The 19690-nt window shown below is 40.3% G+C and overlaps 1 protein-coding gene across 3 annotated transcripts; it reads right to left on the bottom strand.

Annotated features, from left to right (window-relative positions):
• Nucleotides 1-44: 44 nt before the first annotated feature.
• Nucleotides 45-19688, bottom strand: MRE11 (MRE11 double strand break repair nuclease). 3 transcript variants are annotated; one of them, XM_085508997.1, is made up of 20 exons: nucleotides 19542-19688; nucleotides 19249-19356; nucleotides 18184-18316; nucleotides 15907-16067; nucleotides 15441-15528; nucleotides 14815-14956; nucleotides 13491-13605; nucleotides 12355-12540; nucleotides 11676-11847; nucleotides 11150-11230; nucleotides 10509-10635; nucleotides 8740-8843; nucleotides 6869-7042; nucleotides 6212-6274; nucleotides 5130-5340; nucleotides 4349-4426; nucleotides 3150-3205; nucleotides 2548-2615; nucleotides 2128-2206; nucleotides 45-1295 (listed from the first exon to the last, which is right to left on the bottom strand). In XM_085508997.1, exons 2-20 carry the CDS (start codon nucleotides 19266-19268, stop codon nucleotides 1251-1253), a joined length of 2103 nt encoding a protein of 700 aa, XP_085365123.1. In that variant the 5' UTR covers nucleotides 19269-19356; nucleotides 19542-19688; the 3' UTR covers nucleotides 45-1250. The 3 variants fall into 3 exon arrangements, with proteins under 3 accessions (XP_085365123.1, XP_015707791.2, XP_015707790.2); XM_015852305.3 differs by having other exon boundaries at nucleotides 19581-19688; XM_015852304.3 differs by having other exon boundaries at nucleotides 19633-19688.
• Between the last annotated feature and the right edge of the window lie 2 nt (nucleotides 19689-19690).

Genomic DNA, 19690 nt, shown 5'->3' with positions numbered 1-19690 from the left:
CAGTACCTCAGACTCAAAGGAGTTCATACAACTGACATACAGAATTTATTAAACAGAAACAGTTTATTTAAAAACAAAATGTAAACCTTCATCCCAGAGGGCATTTACAACAGCTCTTTATTTGCATAGGTAACATCATAATAGCTGTGACAGCTCTTTATGAAAGTAAAGACACGCCCAAATTATGTCCTGATACCTCAAAGCAAAATCACTTCTTTGGAAATTGCTACAGAACTTTACATTAGAAGTTGGACAGACCTGATCATTTCCATGGAAGTCTTCAGGAAGCTCAAGGGTCATTCAGGTCCACTGTTACAGCACACGTGCATGTGAAGTAACAGCCACACTCAGTGAGAACCCAAACACCAGAAATGCCCAATCCCTCAGACAGAGGACATAGAAATGCAAAAGCATGGCTTTAATTACTCATGGCATTTGGGATTTCTGACAAGTTGACTGGCGAACACTTCTAACTTTTCCCTCAGCTAATTCTAAAGGCTGCAGCTGTAGAAAAACACCTTCTGCAGAGTGAGGCACAGAGGAGGAAAAGGGCAAGGAAAGATGGGTCTGGGCTCCCTCAACAAGAGGGCTCCCCACAGCTGTGAATCAAGTACCATACTTTAAAAGCCATATTTGAAGAATTCTTTTGAAAAGCAGCAATGACATTTTAGGAAGACCATGGCAACGGACACCTGAAAACTGTTAGCTAAGGAAACGGTAAGAGGCAATGGCATGCATATTGACTTACTGCTTTACTCCTCAACCAGCATTCCTTGTGAAGCCGTAAGCTTTTAGCTCTCAAGTCAATTATCATCTAACAACAATGCAATTCTACCTGAACTCTTTGCCAGCTCTTGAGCTACACATCAGCAATGATTTCTGTGTACTCTGACATTTAGTAACAATGCAATAGTGGGTTTAGTTCTCCTATTAAGTTGAAAGTATTAGTATATTTTCCGGCTTTATTACTGAAAGCAGCATCTTTGGATCAAACCGTTACTCTTGAAGAGTTTTCAACTGTAACTGTAGAAAACTAACAATAAATGTCTTGCTGCCCAAGTATGCATTCATATCTATACACACCAACTGATGTATCACTCAATGATACTAAATTAGGTGCCACTCGAAACATTTCATAGAAGTGAAGGCTGAAGGCAAACCATCACGTACAGAGAAATGTCACGCAAAGTTAGGCCTTGCCAACTACTTTCCATTTACATTACAGTCTCTTCTGCATAGCGAGGCACAGATCACTTCTTTCTTCGTGATGTTGCAGTGGTTTTGAATGGGTCATCCTGCAATTCATAAACAGATGTGCATTACTAGAACTAAAACACATGCTGAGTCATCAAAGGTAAAGTCATCTCTAGACTAAAATAGCCAGGTCACTCAATTCTTCACTTTCTGACAAGCCTCTTTTTATTGCTTTTGATTGCAAGGATATCTCCTATTGATTTCAAAGTTCAAGTCACAAGTATGCAGAGAACAGAGACTAAGTCTGAGTCAGTGTGATCAGAACAGCAACTCGTACTTCAGGGGCGAGCTAGGAAAAGGTTATAATTCTGAGCAGCACACGCTTCAGTGAAATTATAGCCATTTGCATGTCACTCATTGTATTTTACTGAGATTTTCATGTACCATAACTACTGTTTCCTCATGTTGGAACAAACACGTTCCAACTTCAAGTACGAGAGGAGATGACAGGAAGAAGGGATAAGAATTTAGCATCCTCTCTGAAGTGGTGAACATTTGACATCATTAAGGTTGCAATGCTGGCTATGTGACAGCCTGCTATTATTCTACAGCAACGCGCTGCACAGTGTGTGACAATTCAGTGTGTGTTTAGTGCAAAATCTTATACAAAACAATTACTTAATTTCCCAGGAAATTAACTTAATGTATTCCAGGAGTGATGATTAACTGATTAAGAACTTGAGATATTTTTCTTTCTAGTCTTATTTTTGATGTTTGTGTGTATATACAAAAGCTGGTTATAATAATGTAGTCGCGCTAGTAAAAATAAATGAATTTGATTTTACTCAGAAATGCTTTATTTGAATAACTTCAAACCCAAATCATCTATAGAAGTTCACATAAACAGACAACGAAGGTTACAATATACCATACCTCATCTGACTCAAAATCAACTCCTCTGGACGTCTGGCTTTGTGAACCTCTTTTACTAAACGAAGACATAGCTGAGAACCTTGAAAAGAAATTTAAATAAAAGGCATCAGCACATTCTCAAATAGCACATTTCAGCAAGTTTCCCTTCAACCACCAATAAAGAGTTTAACAACAAAAAAAGTAATAATGAGCAAAGTAATTTACATTCTCAAACACAGAGACTGACAGACACTGTCAGTCAGTGCACCAACTTACTTTTATATGAAGACCATCCATGTTAACAGGCAAAAAATATAGATGAGTTCTGTAAGCTTTGTGATAATCTATTATTTCAGGCAGTGGAGCAGCTCCCTGGGCTCTGCCAATAACCTATCAGAAATGAGGCAGCCATTGCAGCACCCACCAAATAAACACACTGACCTTTGGTTTCTTTTGGAAGAAAGACTAATATGAGACTCTTCCAGATCCAATTCATCATCTATAATTTCCTGAAAGATAGACACCATTTATAAGGCTTTTTCACATAACTTATTTGTAGAGAAAGAGAATACATAACACTTCAGTATTATTGCACAGGAAGTTTCCTGAATTCATTTGAAGTACATAGCTACTTATTTACAAGGCACATATGAGAGGGCTCCAGTACAGTTTTACTCTATGTTCACAGAATCACAGAATGACCCGGGTTGGAAGGGACATCACGGATCATGTAGTTCCAACCCCCCTGCCTGGTAGGGCCACCAAACATACACATTTACTATGTGTAGTAAACCCAAAAAACACTCCTGTATTTACTTTTAGTATCTCAGTCTATGGTCACAAGTGGTCTTTGTATTTCACATATAGACCCCGTATCAAAAAGAAGTCTACAAATCAGCATGTGGAACCTTACTGTTAGAACCCACAGCTTGGGAACACCTGTTGGTTTGGATTAATATTATGACTATGTATTTGTTTCTCAAAGCAGATGGCAGCAAAAGGCAGCAGCTATTCAGCTTCACTCATTTTCTTATGCTTCTTACCTCAGAGAAAAATTTAGATGTGCTCTGGGAAGGCTCCGGTTTCAAAGACCTAAAGGCTGGAAAAAAAATATAAATGCAGTATTTTAAAGTGCTCACACAATAAAATGTAATAATGTTATACCATGCTGTTCCTTCCAGAAAGTCTGCTTAAGCATCAGTTTCTTCTGCAATAAAAAAAAGTCCTCTGTAAAGCAAGAAAGTCAATCTCAAACTAAGAGAAGCAAATGTCTCTGGCAGGTAACAGTACAAGCTAAGCCCTTGCTGACGTCTGACAACACATATCAGCAGGTGTTTCCCAGTCTGGATGAAAAAACATCTATAGCTTTGATTAAGAGGTAGAGAAAAACATTACCATAACTGACATTCCTGTATGTCTAACATAGATATGCACCCAACCTGCTAGTTTTCTGGTTTATTTCCCCTCAGTTTTGTATGTGGCTCAGACAAGTCAAAGGGCTGGACAACCCTGGTAGACATGATCACATCTTCTGAAGTTGATTGCTCCGCACTGTTTTCAGCCATTTGCTGAGACTTTGATTAATTTAAACAAAACTTGAGACACTTTTGGATATTTTGGAGGGGGTTTATGTATAGATTCTTGAGCAGTATTTTCTCTTTAGTACTAAGATTATCAAAGCCTGCCCTCTGTACTAAGTAAGGGCTGCTCTCATGCATGTAGCTTAAAGTGCAGATAAGTTCCTCTTGTCTGGTACTAACCAATGTTTCTTAAATTTGCTACAATGTAAGGCAAAATAGATTCTTAAAGCTTACAAAACCTAAAAACATCAGTCAAGTTTATGAATTTTAACCAGTTTCTGCATATTCTGCATAGAAAAAATGCTGCTAAGACATACTCCTACTATTCATATTCCTTAAAGAACTGCATACAGTTTACAGTGAACTGTTACCCAGGCCATTTCCAGCCTAATCACAGAATGTGCCAGGTTGGAAGGAACCAATAAGGATCATCAAGTCCAACTCTGGTGTTCTCAGTACACTTCATTTTACCCCCAGTGACAGCAGATAGAATTACTATATTCCTTCTCTGATCACTGTTAGTTATCCTGCTTCATTGGAACCAAAATCTCTCCCAGATGAATTGGACTAATAGAAATGAAGGCAATAAAGGTACTTCACCAGTAAGTAAATTCACTACAATAGGAGAGCCTATTAGAGTGATGAACAGAACATAGGCTTACCATCCATGATAGACAAATTCTTGTCAGGCACAGACTTGTATGCTCTGCTGCTAGCAGATGACCCTTGGCTAGTGCTTCCTATAGGAAAAATCAACAACATCCAAATCTGTTCAGTGGTCATTTTTAATTCCTAAGGGTTATTTTTTTTTTTTTTTTTTCTGTGTGACATTTTCTGACATTTTTCTCAGCAATGAAAGGCAAGTTAAATAAAAATCTAATTACTCCCTTCCTTTCTTCCTTGACACAAAGATTGAACAACTTTGGGTCAAGTGCTTACAGCTCCACAGACAGCCTCAACAGACGTGTCACTGCTCTGACTGAACCACAGCATTAAATCACGCACTCACAACTGATGTCAAGGCATTAACCAACTCAATCCTAAGATGACTGCCTTTCTTCCAACTTATCCTGCTCCTAGATCTCTCACTTAAGACCTTTGGGCACATTACTGACAACCTGAAGGAGTATACCATGGCAAGTCCCCATCTTTTATTTATTTTTCTTTATAGCCCTCCATAATGGAAGGTTTGCACAACCACACAAAACCAAGGAGCTATTTAAGACAATCCGTACATTCTGCCTATACCATCAAATGCATAATGCTGCATTACCATTAGCAGCAAAGATATATTTGTGCAATTCATAGAACAGACCTTCCTAATAGTGGATCTGAGTCTATTATGCCTCCACACAGCTGGGAAGAATTCCACTAGACGGAAGCATTTGAAGAGATAGTCTTTTAAAGAAAACAGTCAGTGAAGAATTTGAGTGTTTTTCTTACCTCTTCCCCTTCGAGATGATCCTCTTGCTGTTGAATTTTGCCCTCTTGCACCTCTTGCCCTACCTCTACCCCTTCCTCGACTCAGTGTTGTGGGGATGTCATCATCTGAATCACCAGATGCTTTCATCTCTGTATCCATGGGTTCTTCATCACTGGAGGCTGAGTCAGGAACTACGTCCTTAGGCCTGTGAGCTCTAGCCCTCGTCATTGCCTGTAATGGAATAATAGGTGCTGGAGGACAAAGAACCTTAAATTACAAAATGCAGTACTGTTGAATTCTAATTGTGATAAACAACTGAGCCTTAGAATATCCAAATCCACAACCTTATGGAAGGCAAGGACATCTCTCATAAAGCTGAGGCATTTTTTATTCTGTTTAATTTGGATGTGCAGCTGTCATATGTGGAGCTGGTTAATGTCATTGCTCACACGGTCTGCAGAGTTATGATGACTTGTTCACCTTTGTCAGTTATGCTCAGGTGAAGAATTCTCCAAGCTCCGCTGACATTACCTTCACTGTCATTAGCGACAACTTGTTAATGTGAAAATACAACAGACTGGGAGAAATGAATCTTGTTCGAGGTGTTCTTTCCCACAAAATTTCATACACAGCTTATAAAAACAAACCAGTAGTGGCTGGGAATTCTCTGTGGAAAGAGTTATAACATCCAGACACAAATCTCTGGGAGATCTAGGATCTGGTTTGCTGGTAAGGCTAATAGTATCAAAATGTTTACCAATAGCAGCAATTTCTTTTAGTATCAATACACCCCATTCACACCTCCACTGGTGATGGGATCACCAACAGTTTAAGCTGACAGAGCTCTGAAGGCCATCTGCCGGGTTCAAAGCAAAGGCAACTGAACATTCAGGTTCATAAACTTCTAGAAGAGCAGATCTCAATGGCTGAACTGAACAGCAGCTGAGGCACATATTACACAAAGGATGATTTCAAGACTCATTAATCTTCTCCTGGTAGACAGGCACTTTTTGGCAGGGTTGACGCTGAATTATTATACAGTGACTTCACCCACATGCAAAATTCCATTTTTCAGTCTAAGTCCAAAACTCAGAGGAGTTACCTCACGAACTTCCTCATCCTCCTCTTCCATGTTTTTTCTTCTACTCTCCCTAAATTTTCGCACCTGAATGAATAATAACAGTAGTAAGTTTCCTTCAGAATAACAACTTGTACAGTAATGGAAACATAGTAAGAAAGACGCCTTTATCTCTGAACTGAAGTGAAGCTCATGTAAGAGGAGAGCAAGAACATAAAAATAACTTCAGGTTTTGTTTATAATCTTCTTATTATAACCACAGTATGTGTGATGCTACAAATTAAGAACCTCACATCCTATTGGCAGCTCTCCTGTAATTGTGCCACTGGGGACAAATGATGAGATGCAGAAGATATGTTCAAGAGAAGCAAAATAAGTGAACAGTCAGTAAGTGACAGTGAAATAGGGATAAATGGAGAAGACAGGGTAGAGGATGAAGCAAAGTTAGATGTCCAAGATATTGAGATGAGATAAAGTGCAATAGAAGCATAACAGAAAACATCATTAGCACAAACTTATGAACTCTCTATTTGGAACCTAATCAGCACATTAATTACAGAAAAGGACTACAGGCAAGTGGTGCAAGTGCAGCACAAAGGCAAGGCTACGTAACCAGCTTTGAGCACCAACTTTTCTACTATCTTCACCTCTCCTAAAGATTTGACCATAACAGAATATTACCTCCTCATCTATTTTTTCTTCCTCTGCATCAATGTGACGCTCCTTAAGAAATCTTTGTGTTTTCTCTAGCTGAAATTTCACCAGTTCCTCTATGGCATCTTTTTCTTCTTTGTCCACAAACTCCTGCACTGCTTCTCCCATTCCTCTTTCAGTTAGAAGTGAAAGCTGCACCTTCTTTAAAATAAGGAGAAAACAGTTTCAAAGCAAATGAGTAACAGTCCTGCTATTCCAGCTAAACATGATGTTTGGTTTCAAAAGAAGTTAACACTGAAGTAGCATCGAAGATTTCAATCAGAAAACAACTGAGCAACCAGCAAACATTATTCCTCCCAATAGGTACTACCCACTTGCTATGAGCACGTTACACCTCCCCTAACATAGTGTTTTCCAGATTTTATTTCATAAATGCTTAAGGAAATTGCAATGCTGGTCAAATCTAAAACAATTTATCTCAAATGCAATACTGAGGGAGATGGTAAGTTGTATTTTTCTTTTCCTAGTTTACTTCCCTTTTTAAAATTAATGGAGATCTACTCACGGAGACAGAAAAAGTAATTAGGAACAGGCACTGAATTATTACAGATTCTAAGCTAATTAGTTTTATTGTAAGATACTACTATTAAAAAACTGACTAAATTATTCTGAAGCATCAAGAGCTATTAAGCAGAAATCTACTGAAATGTAAACACCAACACACTTCTCCCTTGGTCATAGAGATGATACTCATCAAAATATTCTACAGTGAGATATTACCACCAGCCCTCATTAGCAGAAGTAACAGAAGCTACTGGTGGTGAATCACTGCCATTCTCTTCTTCATCTTCCTTACCCCAATAGAGTAAGAAGAGATGCCCTGAGAAAGAAACCCTTACATGGAAAGCGTTTAAACAGCAGCTGAAACAGACCTCAGATGCTGGGACTGATTTAAGCTGTTTATATAAGAATATACAAAGAAGTTGGGAAGATGGTCTAAGAGGGACAATTTTGCAGAATAAGAGAGGAAAACAGTTTAAAAGCAGAATTATTCCTCATAGAATAGTACAGTGTTTGACCATGCTACTTCTCTCTACGGGATTCAGGGATGGCATACATTTGAAGCACTGCTTGCTTCTGAACTACTCATCTTGGGTTCCATTCCCTATCATATTCAGATAAGCAAAGAGCCCTTCCAGAGCTTAATTGAGAGGGGCCTGTGTTAGGCAAGGTGATACAAGATTGGTGATCTTAGCCTCAGGAATCCGAGTGTTAAAGACCTTCCATAAAGCATGTTCTGAAATAGCTTCTAGATTCAGCATTTGGGTGGCTGACTCACTGGTCACTATTATTTTACTCCTAAGACTTTGCAGCCCCATAGCTGGGGAAAGGCAGCAGGTAAGGTTTAATGAAAGGGTGAGACAAAAGCAAACTGTCAGGTGCTTTCTTTGTCCTCTCTGCTCTGCTTTAAGCATGTGGAACTGCACTGAACCTGAGGACACCAAACACACTGAATTGTAACAAATGATTCCAACTCAGCTGGTACTTGTAACTGGTAGGGGCTCACCATCTCCCCATAATAAACTGAGGTAGCTTCTGAGATCGTGCTGCCTCAAGCTTTCCTTTTGTAGCAACAGGATGCAACATTTAGTGAAGGACAGATGCTACAAGTTCATAGAAGTGCTACTGTGATTTATCAAAACAGCCTGTGTTCACACACCCTACCTACCCTACATGGCAACAGTTAATTGCTTACCTAAGGCATATACAGTTATATAGACAATAAAGGACCTTCTTGGTGGCTGTCAGCCTTTTCAGCACATCCATAAATTAGGTAATAAGTGTAACAAAAGGACAAATAAATCCCATACACAAATTCATACAAGGTACAAAGATACCTTCTCTGCTGTCTGAAAATACTGCTTTACAAGGTCTTCCACTCTCAGCGTCACCCCCTCAGAAGCAGGTCTGCTAAACAGCTTCCCAAAATTAAGGTCACTGTCTAAAACAGAAAAGCACAGTGATGCTGTAACTCACAACTCATGCAGGAGCTGACAGATTTTAATTATTATCCTAATTTCAGCAATTTAAGAGGAAAAAAAAATAATAATATAGATCTCTTAGGAATCACGGTCCCTTTTATGTGTAAAGGTTTATTCAAACTGTACACAGTTGGATGCAAACACAGCTAAATATAACAGATGAAATATCTATACGAGACAAAGACATTCCTCATAGATACAGAAGATACTTCTAACTACTAAACATCTGGAATCAGGAACAGAACACTACAACCTGAAGGTTATCATAACTATGCTGGTTGACTCTGAGTAAAAGAAAAAGGCATAGCACAGTGAGGCTGCCCTGCACTCTGAGGAAGCAAGGTAGGAACAACAGAAGAATGATGGCGATGATCAGCTGAGGTTATCACACACCGTACCAATAAATACATAATGACTGCAGACTGGTCTAATGGGAGGTGTCCCTGCCTATAGCACGAGGGTTAGAATGAGATGATCTTAAAGGTCCTGTCCAACCCAAACCATTCCATGATTCTAATGGCTATTTGTAGACATTTGTCACACCCAAGTATTAAACGCTGCTGAGTTGGCCTTGTTAGATAAGCAGCTATAACCAAAGAAACAATAACAACTTCTGAACTATTAAAAAGTCTAAACATCATCCTGTACTGAGCCACAGTGTTACATATACATCCAAAGGAAATTCTGCCTGCTTCATCAGCCACCCAACTTACAGCAGAAGAGCGCAAAGTAATGCAAAGAACAATGGCATTCTTTTTATATTTCCTTCCTCGAGCTCAGATTAAAAAGGAAAATTCAAATATATTGATAAAATACAGCGAGGGAGCTGTTTTACATCCTGAAAATGTTAATGGGATTATTTAATGAGCAAATCAAAACCAGAACTAAATACAAGACCAACATGGCATAATTTAGAACACCAAAACCGCTTCCCTAGAAGTTGTTTTTATTCATGAACCATCAGGCTTCAATCTTTATAAAACAGACAGTGGAAATAATAACTGCCTCTGGAACTGGAGTACTCAGAATGCACTAATGTGTAACATTAACAGTTCTTTAGATTAGCACAGTATGTTCTTGTGCAAGCTGTACCTTCATTAGTGACTATTACATATCCAGTATTTGGGCAATATCTATTAACCATTTATTAAAAATTCCAGGCACAGTGAAAAGTGCTACAATAACAGCTGTTATTTGTTTTGTCAGAAAATGCTTGAAAAGAGACATCCCTGGAACAGGTTGAAAAGCCAAAAGCTCCTCATACACCTTTCTTCCTACTGAGTGCCCACAGCCAACCGTCTCCTTTTGGAAGTTCCAGAAGGAAGATATTTAAAGCTCTTCCTTGTGATTATGTCACAGTCTGATATGGGGCTATACAGGCAACTCAGTAAGATCTGAGGCAAAAGGGAACTATTTATGAACAACTTCCTGAAAGACACTGCATTCAGTATCAGAATTTTTGGTCAAATCTGGGGATGAAGTAGAAACACGTCTGCACTAAGACTATATACATCATTATTCTTCCTGTAACTCATTAGTTGGTAGACACCAGAGCTGTGCAAAGGCTGGGTAGCAAAACAAAGGAAGAAAAATGAAAGCTAAGGAAAGCCTTCCTTTCCAATTACCGTTTTTCTCTTTTTGTTCACGATGTCTGAAAAAATGTATGATGTCCTTTGGATTGGCCACCCTATCCATGTACTTCTGGCTGAAACGATGGACAATGAATGGCTCAAAGCCACCCGTGTAATCAACCTAAGTGAGGACAGAAAGAAATAAGACATGGAACAAGCAAGAAAAAAGAAATCATACAAACCATGACATGCTTGTTATGTTACCCTTCAAAGCAAAAAAAAAAAACAACAAACAGTGAAGTAAAAAAATAAGCCAACCTAAAATTAATGCTTTACCATACTATGCAGAATAGCTAATACAAGCACAGATCCACAGCTTGTTCTATTTACTAGGGTTAAGGAAGGTTTCCATGTATTAGGTTATCCAGGATGATATGACTTTAAAAAATCCTCTGTAAATTGCCACTTTGATCCCCTTGTTCAGACCAGCAAAGAAGCACATTGTTGAACAACCTTATTCTGTATCATACATTAGCTTTACCGGAGGTTAAGAGAATCAGAGTACGAGAGCAGATTGTACTGCCTGTACACAGCAAGAAATTGCATGTATTTATACAACAAGTGCTGTTTTTGCTTTGCAACTTTTCTCAGTGACTTTCTACAAGCAAAATAATCCAAATTAAATAAAATCTTACTCTTAATCTAATGAGAGGCTTCTCTGGCTGGCGTGGATTTCCAAGGCGTTCTCTTTCTGCATTATCCAACATCATTTCAATCTACGGAGGAGAAGCAGGAATTCAGTTCCATTTTATTCTCTTACAGATACCTGAAACCTTCAAATCTAACTTGTGTTTCTCCAATACAGTGTAGCTTGGTAGCATCTACACCAGTTCATGTTCATTTACAGGGAAAAGCAGGAAGAGACTAATAAAGACCTAAGAACCAAGAGCACGCAATAAACCTGCCTTAGCTACTTGGATCATTTCACACTGTACAACCCAGCTCTTGGGTTTTAGATGGACTCCTGCAAAGCAGTTACAGCCTGTTCTTTAGAGGTAATCCTAGTTTAAAGGCCAAGGCTGCAGTGAATGTCATGAAATCAGCCGTCAGCTGAAACACTGCTTGTCAGTCTCAAATAATAGGGGACTTAAAACCAGTCACAGATCACATTCCCTACCTGCATGCTGATTTCTGTACATCACGGTGAGCAATAGAAGTTACCTTTTCCCTGCAGAATGTTTGTATTGTATGAGTCACTCCAGGATTGTCAGGATTAAAAAGTTCTGGGTGATCAGCCAGGACAACATCATCCATATAGAAAGTTCGCACGGTCTCTAGAGCAATCTTCTGCATTTTCATTTTTTTCCCTTTAACACGCAGCAAACCAATGTGTCTAGGAGGAAAAAGGCAAATTACCTGAAGATGAATTTAAGAATATGGTGCTGAGATTTGTTCTAAACCTCGTGGCTCTTTTTTGGGGGGGAGAATGCTTTGAGGTTAAACTTCTATAGCTACAGTAAAAAACATTAAAGCTATAGAAAGTTCTTGGATATGCACTTCAGGGTTGGCACTGCCAAACTTCCCACCTAGCATACTCAGATCGTGCCTGTTCTGCACACCATTCATTGGATTCCAATTTATCTGTGTGGAACTCTGCTTGGATAAGTTCCATTTGCTTTGAATGTCAGGTTTAGTTCTAAGTAAAACAAACTCATCCCAGGCACTGATTCCAACTGATTAATTTCTCATGTCACACTGTGACACTAATCCCTGTTACATCACAATTCCTTTCACACTAAAAAGGAGTATTTTTCTTGGCTACATAGGTGTCATTTGTCAACACAATACACATAAGACAAGAGATAAATAACAATTAAAACAAAATAAAGAAATCACATACTTCTTCACAGCTTCTCCTGGGGACAGAGATGTCACCACCGAACTTCCTGGCTGAGTAACATAGAAATGCTGCTGTTCATTTTGGGCTGGAGTTATTTTACATTCGTGTTCATGACCCCACACAACAAGATTAATAAAGTCATCTAAAAACTGCTCTGGAATGTAGTTGGTGGCTCCATGTTTGCTTCTATTCAAGAAAACAGAAAAATAATTAATGTATGGTAATGGGCTGGAACACGTGGAGAGTGAAGGAGAAGAAAACCATCAATGTAATATTAAAGTGATGGAGAATCTCCAGCATAAATACCTGATGTATATTTTACATCAGGTATTCTTCACATTTTTTTCCTTTATCCAATTGTTTGAAGTATTTGGGTAAGACAACTTACACAGATTTGAGTCAAAGATTACACAGGGAAATTTTCAGTAGGGCTTTTCTGTTCTGAATGAAGCTCACTGTCCCTATCCAGAAGATGGAGGAGACTGAGAACATCTTCAGCCTACTGGGCAGAGCTAACAGCCTGGGCTCCCAACTGTGTTTCACAGAATTGTAGGGGTTGTAAGGGACCTCTAGAGATCATTGACTCCAACCCCCAGAGAGTTTGTTGACTTCTGCCTCACCGTCATCTCCCACATGATGTTTACACTCTGAATCATGAAAAATTAAATAATCTGGAAAAGAACTCTGCCTGTTTCTACTGACACCACTGGAGGAAATGGGTAGGCAGACAAAACACAAGCTAACTATCCTCTAATTAAGAGAAACTTTAAAGAATAGCAATGCAAGTGAAGATAAAAAAAATAATGGAATTATGGGTCAAAAAGCATGAGAAGTGGAATGTGAGGTTTACTGGTCTCTCATTCTAACATGCAGATTAAGACTTAAATGAAATTCTCCTTGGCTCTCAAATATGAAGAGTTTGGGAAGCAACTTCCAGCATCTCCAACTCATTTAACTTCAATTCTTTCCCATTATGGTTCTTCTGTAAGAACTGCTTGTTTGGGAAAATCCTGAGGCCATGCACTCACGTGAAGCACTAGCCAACATAGCTGGCTTTCTCTCCTGCAGTTTTCAAAGCAGTTTCACGAGAATACCACAGTAAGTTCAAGTCACCGTAATTCATTCAGCACTGCTACCTATTCTGATGAATCACAAACAGGTTAAACCAACTGTCTTCATCTTCCTTTGGTCTCAGCATGGTTACTTGTTTATTGACAAACATACGATACAACCTCTCATCTGGAATGGCCCCTGTAGTGGACAAAACAAAACAATAAAGCATTTTTGTGTGATCTATCTATATTTTATAGTGCTTTAATTAGCAACTCTATTAAAAAGAGTAAAACAACCCCATGATAAGATTGTTGTTTTTATGACTAAGAAGTCTATGGTGGGATGATGAACTCTAAGCATAACATAGTTATATTAGAAGCCTATCTAGTGATGCAAGGCATTCTCACAAGAAATCTACCTTTAAATAACTGCTGAAAGCAGTTTCATTACCTAGACCTGGCTTAAAAACCCTTTGACAGTTTTCTGTGCCAAACGCTGTACACCAGGGGCAGAATTATAAACAGGAGATGTTTTGTTTCATGCCAATGGAATAAGCACATTCTGTTGTAAGAAACACTTCAAAACCAGATATGAATGAGTACAGATGGAGTTCTTAAGCATACTTAGAAAATCTCTAGAAAACAAGAGAGAAACCATGAATTCTACAAAGTTTGTGCTTTCTCACACAGCAGGAGAAAAAAATCTGCTGTCCTTCTGAATTATCTGTTACTGTTTGTTTCCTTAATAAAAGGAAAACAAAAAACCACAACCCAAACAAGCACAATAAACCCAACCAACTAAAGAATACCCAAACCAACCACATCAATGCTTCATTTTTATTACGGATTTCAAAGAATCCTACATGTCCTGTGTTTCTCTTCTGCGTGAAAAAGCTCTTTATAAATCAAAGCCAAGAGGGTATAAGACAGAGATGTCTTCAAAGGAACATTTCTCAAACACTTTTGCACAGCACCATTTCCACTTCAGGATGCTGTAGCATTTCCCAATTGTGATTTTTCTTGTGTATCAGAAATTCGACTGCTTTTTGTGAAGTTTTCTATTGCAGTATTAAAACACTCATTACTAACTTTTAGAACATCGAGCAAACTCTAAAATATCTCATTTAATAGAAGGAATCATGGCCAGCTAGGACTTAACAAAGAACTGTGAAAGCTGCTTGGAAATTGGAATTGAAGCATTCATGGATAGATATAAAATAAAGGGCCAAAGTGTAGAACTTCTCTAAACAGAAAGTGGCAACAACACTGCACTGAATGAATACAACTCTATTTACTTTTACACTGTAACATCAGACCGAAAGGTGCATCTGATCCAACTTGCTTTAGACATATTGAACATTGGTAATACGTGAAAAGCTGGGCCACAGAATGACAGAAAAGCTCTTACCTAAACCATACAGAGCAATGTTTGTTCTACCCTTCCGTAATAAAATGGGGCTAATATCTATTTTCTCCACAGAAGTCGAACGTCCAAAATGATTCAGCAATCCTGCACAGCTTAAAATATCCAGTGCACACAGTGCATCTACCTGTAGAAAAGGATCTTAAATGAGCGTCTCAACATTTCTAGTTTACCTTTCTTGAAATAAAACACTCAAAATTGAAGGTGCCTATCAATTGTACTGGGAATTTAAGCACAAGTCAAACTATTAACACTTCCTTAAGAAAAAAGTTTTCAGTTTCTATAGGTGAGTTTGTTTCAGAAACTTTCTAAAGGGCTGCCACTCCTTGGTATGGGAAGTGATACTGTCCCCAGTTATCAAAGCCTATGTATGTTAAGAGATATAATAGAGTCCATATGGATCCATCAGTTCAATTATCTTTTTTAATGACACCTATAAGCTGCTGCCACTAACAAAGATGATTTCTGAAGGTACACAGAATATTTATATGAAGAGGTCAGGAACTGACTCAAACTTAAGCCTGTTCCTTGAGAACTGTATTTTTATACAAGTCCACAACTTCCACAATATTATTTTCATAACATAGCGGCATAATTATGACAATAATTACCCCCGTGGGATCATCATGATTGCCATGAATACTAAAAATGGGCATAGAAATGTTGAGGTTTTCATCCTGATAGTTCACCCATGGAAACCTGAAGAAATAGAGGAAAACAAGTTCTATTATCACTATTAATTTGTGTACAGAAATTCCCCAAATTTTCTTCAAATTGTCATCAAAAATACATGACAGCAGCACAAATGACACCAAGTAGCTGTGAATAAACATAATGGATGCCCCATCCCTGCAGGCATTCAAGGCCAGGCTGGATGTGGCTCTGGGCAGCCTGGTCTGGTGGTTGGTGACCCTGCACATAGCAGGGGGTTGAAACCAGATGATCATTGTGGTCCTTTTCAACCCAGGCCATTCTATAATTTCGTGATATACAGCATTTAAGAATAAATAAACAAAAATCACAACAAATTCATCCAATACGAAAAACAGACACATAACTTGTAAGAAACAGACTTACTTGCTGAACTGAAAATTAACTGCCTGATCACTCAGAACTTCAAAGCGAACGGGACGATCACCCATACAGTATTTTCTTAGTGACTCTAAACAAGTATGTATCGTTTTTCTGGAAGGTTTGTTTTCATGGAAGAGGTCCCCGCCTAATAAAACAAAGTCCACCTGCATGAAACAAAGAGCTCCATTATTTCAATACAGCACTTTGTATTACCTTAAAGACCCGTAAGCAAACTCATTAAATGGCTTCTAAGTAGAAGAATGCTCTCACAAAGATATTAGCATTTCTTTTACTAAGGGAAAAACGTAATTGGCTGCAATAATTAAATGCTTAGTTTAATATTACAAAAGGTTACAAGATTAAGCTTCATAGCTTCCAGCAGGTTGGAATAGACTGGACCTTATTCTCACTAACAAGGACTTGTTAAGGAAGTAAAGGTCGGGGGCAGCTTGGATTGTAGTGACCACGAGATGGTGGAGTTCAAGATCCTGAGTAGAAGAAGCAAAGCAAAAAGTACGATTGCTACCCTGGAATTTAGGAGAGCCAGCTTTGATCTCTTCCAGGACCTACTTGGAGCTGAGAAGGCAGAGATACTGAATGCCCTCTTTGTTTCTGTATTCAGTGGAAAAGCTCTCCCTAAGGAATCCCAGACCCTGGAGGTTAATGAGAGTCCGGGGAATGGAAGACTGCCCTTTAGTTGGGGAAAAGGTGTCAGTGAGCACCTAGGCAACACCAGTGTTCATAAATCCATGGGACTTGATGGGGTGCATCAACATGTGCTGAGGGAGCTGGCAGAGGTGACTGCTGAACCACTCTCTATCATCTATGAGAGGTCTTGGAGAATGGGGGAGGTGCCTGAAGACTGGAGAATGGCCAATGTCACTCTGGTCTTCAAAAAGGGCAAGAAGGAAGATCCAGGTAATTACAGGCCAGGCAGCCTCGCCTCTGTCCCCTGGAACAGCTTGTGCTGGATGCCATCTCCAGACAACTGGGAGAAAAGGAGATTGCCAGGAGCAGTCAGCATGAGTTCACCAAGGGGAGGTCATGCTCGACCAACCTGGTAGCCTTCTATGATGTTGTCACTGGCTGGGTGGATGGGGGGAGAGCAGTGGATGTAGTCTACCTTGATTTCAGCAAGGCATTTGATACTGTCTCCCATGACATCCTTATAACAAAGCTGAGGAAGTGAGGAAGAGGAGTGGACAGTGAGGTGGGTTGAGAACTGGCTGACTGGCAGAGCACAGAGGGTCATTATTGGTGGCACAGAATCTGGTTGGAGACCTATAACTAGTGGTGTTCCCCAGGGGTTGGTGCTGGGTCCAGTCTTGTTCAACATCCTCATCAACGACCTTGATGAGGGGATAGTAGCCACCCTCAGCAAGTTTGCTGATGATATAAAGTTAGAAGGATTGGCTGACACACCTGAATGCTGTGCTGCCATACAGACATGGACAGGCTGAGCAGTGAGAAACCAGATGAGGTTTAACAAAAGCAAGTGTAGAGTCTTGCACCTAGGGAGGAATAATTGCATGAACCAGTACAGGTTGGGGGATGAGCTGCTGGAGAGGAGCTCTGCTGAGAGGGACCTGGGTGTCCTGGTGGACGACAGATTGACCATGAGCCAGCAGGGTGCCCTTGTGGCCAAAAAGGCCAATGGCATACTGGGGTGCATGAAAAAGAATGTGAACAGCAGGTGGAGGAAAGTGATCCTCCCCCTCTACTCTGCCCTGGTGAGGCCTCATCTGGAATACTGTGTCCAGTTCTGGGCTCCCCAGTACAAAAAAGACAGGGATCTCTTGGAAAGAGTCCAGCGGAGGGCCACTAAGATGGTGAAGGGCCTGGAGCATCTCCCCTATGAGGAGAGACTTAGGGAACTGGGTCTGTTTAACCTTGAGAAAGAAGACTGAGAGGGGACTTGATCCAGGTCTATAAATATCTGAGGTGGGGGGGGCAAAGTGGCGAGGCCAGACGCTTTTCAGCAGTGTGTGGAGACAGGACAAGGGGAAACGGGCAGAAACTGGAGCATAGGAAGTTCCGCATGGATGTGCACAAGAACTTCTTTATGGTGAGGGTGATGAAGCACTGGAACAGGCTGCCCAGGGGGTTGTGGAGTCTCCTTCTCTGGAGATATTCAAGTCCCACTTGGATGCCTGTCAGTGTGACATGGTGTAGGGAACCTGCTTTGACAGGGGGGTTGGACTCGATCTCTGGAGGTCCCTTCCAGACACTATGATTCGGTGATTTTCTAGTCTCCTTTACTTTCCAAAAAGTAATACTTACTTCATTCTTTTGAGCATGCTCCAAAATTTCATTAAATGTTACAAATGTATCATTTCCACGCACTGGGTCCTTCTCCAAATAGCCAAGATGAATATCAGTAGCAATCAGTATCTTAAAGGTATCTTCATCATCCCTAAATAAACCAAGAAAATTTATGTTAGGGAGCATCAAGGATTTCAACACAAACCTTATTAAAGTAACTTGTTTGCTATACAGTCACTACAGAATCACAGAATGACCCGGGTTGGAAGGGACCTCAAGGATCATGTAGTTCCAACCCCCTGCCTAGCAGGGCCACCAAACATACACAATTACTAGATCAGGTTGCCCAGGGCCCCATCCAACCTGGTCTTTAACACCTCCAAGGACGGGGCACCCACAACCTCCCTGGGCAGCCTGTTCCAGGGTCTAACCACTCTCCTAGTGAGGAACTTCCCCCTAACATCCAACCTAAATCTACCCTCTTTCAACTTCAATCCATTTTCCCTTGTCCTGCATTAAATACACAGTAGATCTGTTGTAAAACTCTTCTCACTGCATCTTTCCTGTAACACTCTCAAAACATTTCACTGCTTTACTTGCCAGTGGCATTTGATTTTGGTCAGGCCCTGGTACAGACTGCCCAGGGCTGTGGGCACAACCCCAAACTGCCAGAGCTCAAGGAGCATTTGGACAATGCTCTGATACGGTGTCTGATTTTTAGGTGGTCCTGTGCAGAGCCAGGAGTTGGACTTGATGATCCTTATGCATCCCTTCCAAGTTAGAGTCATAGAGTATCCTATGACCACACAAACGAGTTTCAGAATTAGGTTATCCTAATCAATTTAGCTTAGAAAATGTCTGCAAACACCTCATGAAAAACTAATTAACCCTCTGTTTTCAACCTTTGAAGTATTCTGCAAAGGAACATTCCATGTTTGTTCGCTTTGGGAACCTACAAACATACAAAGGAAAGCACTTGCACGAAAACACACACAGATCTGAGCTCAGCTCATTCCAAATGCACTGAAGGTTTGCTGGCTGCTATGGCAGAACTGCATGATGCTACAGCTGACGGGAGCTTACTGCAAGCTGACGGCACTCATCTTCCTGCTGGGATTCCTTCAGAAAAGGCTCCAACCACAGCGAGAGAAGGCAGAGAATCACCTCCTGGTGTCATAGATGCATTAATACCTAAGAGGTAAGAACACAAACGGGTCAGAACGAAGACACAGCGAGCTGACTGGAAAATGCTCAGCCTTCCATTAAGAACTATGGAGTACAGATGAGGAAAGCCTTGTATCTGCTTCAGCCGCTTCCGACTAAGAACAACCCACCCCCTCACACCGTGTAAGCAACGTTATCCCCCAAAGCCCAACCTGGCCCATAGGACGCACTTAAAGGCCCATAGGACGCACTTAAAGACTTAAAGGCCCAAAGCCCCCAGCCCGGATCGCTGCCCTCACACACCACAGCCACCTCCCGCCGTTTCTATAGCACCACACAGAGCACAGCGCCGCTCTCGCGA

The sequence above is a fragment of the Coturnix japonica genome, chromosome 1 (genome assembly GCF_054131305.1).
Source record: "Coturnix japonica strain WE chromosome 1, WE-NBRP24, whole genome shotgun sequence".
Classification (NCBI taxonomy): domain Eukaryota; kingdom Metazoa; phylum Chordata; class Aves; order Galliformes; family Phasianidae; genus Coturnix; species Coturnix japonica.
Note: the sequence above shows the minus strand (reverse complement) of the source record. Positions and strands in the feature narration are given on the sequence as shown.

Bases quoted from the DNA above. Each gene is read 5' to 3' on its own strand.
- MRE11 (XM_085508997.1), bottom strand. From the start codon at position 19,268: ATGAGTGCCGTCAGCTTGCA. The intron at 11,848-12,354 runs GTATGTGATTTC...TTTTCCTCCTAG, and splicing joins CCAGGAGAAGCTGTGAAGAA to ACACATTGGTTTGCTGCGTG. The intron at 8,844-10,508 runs GTAATTGGAAAG...TTTCTGTTTTAG, and splicing joins TGAACAAAAAGAGAAAAACG to ACAGTGACCTTAATTTTGGG.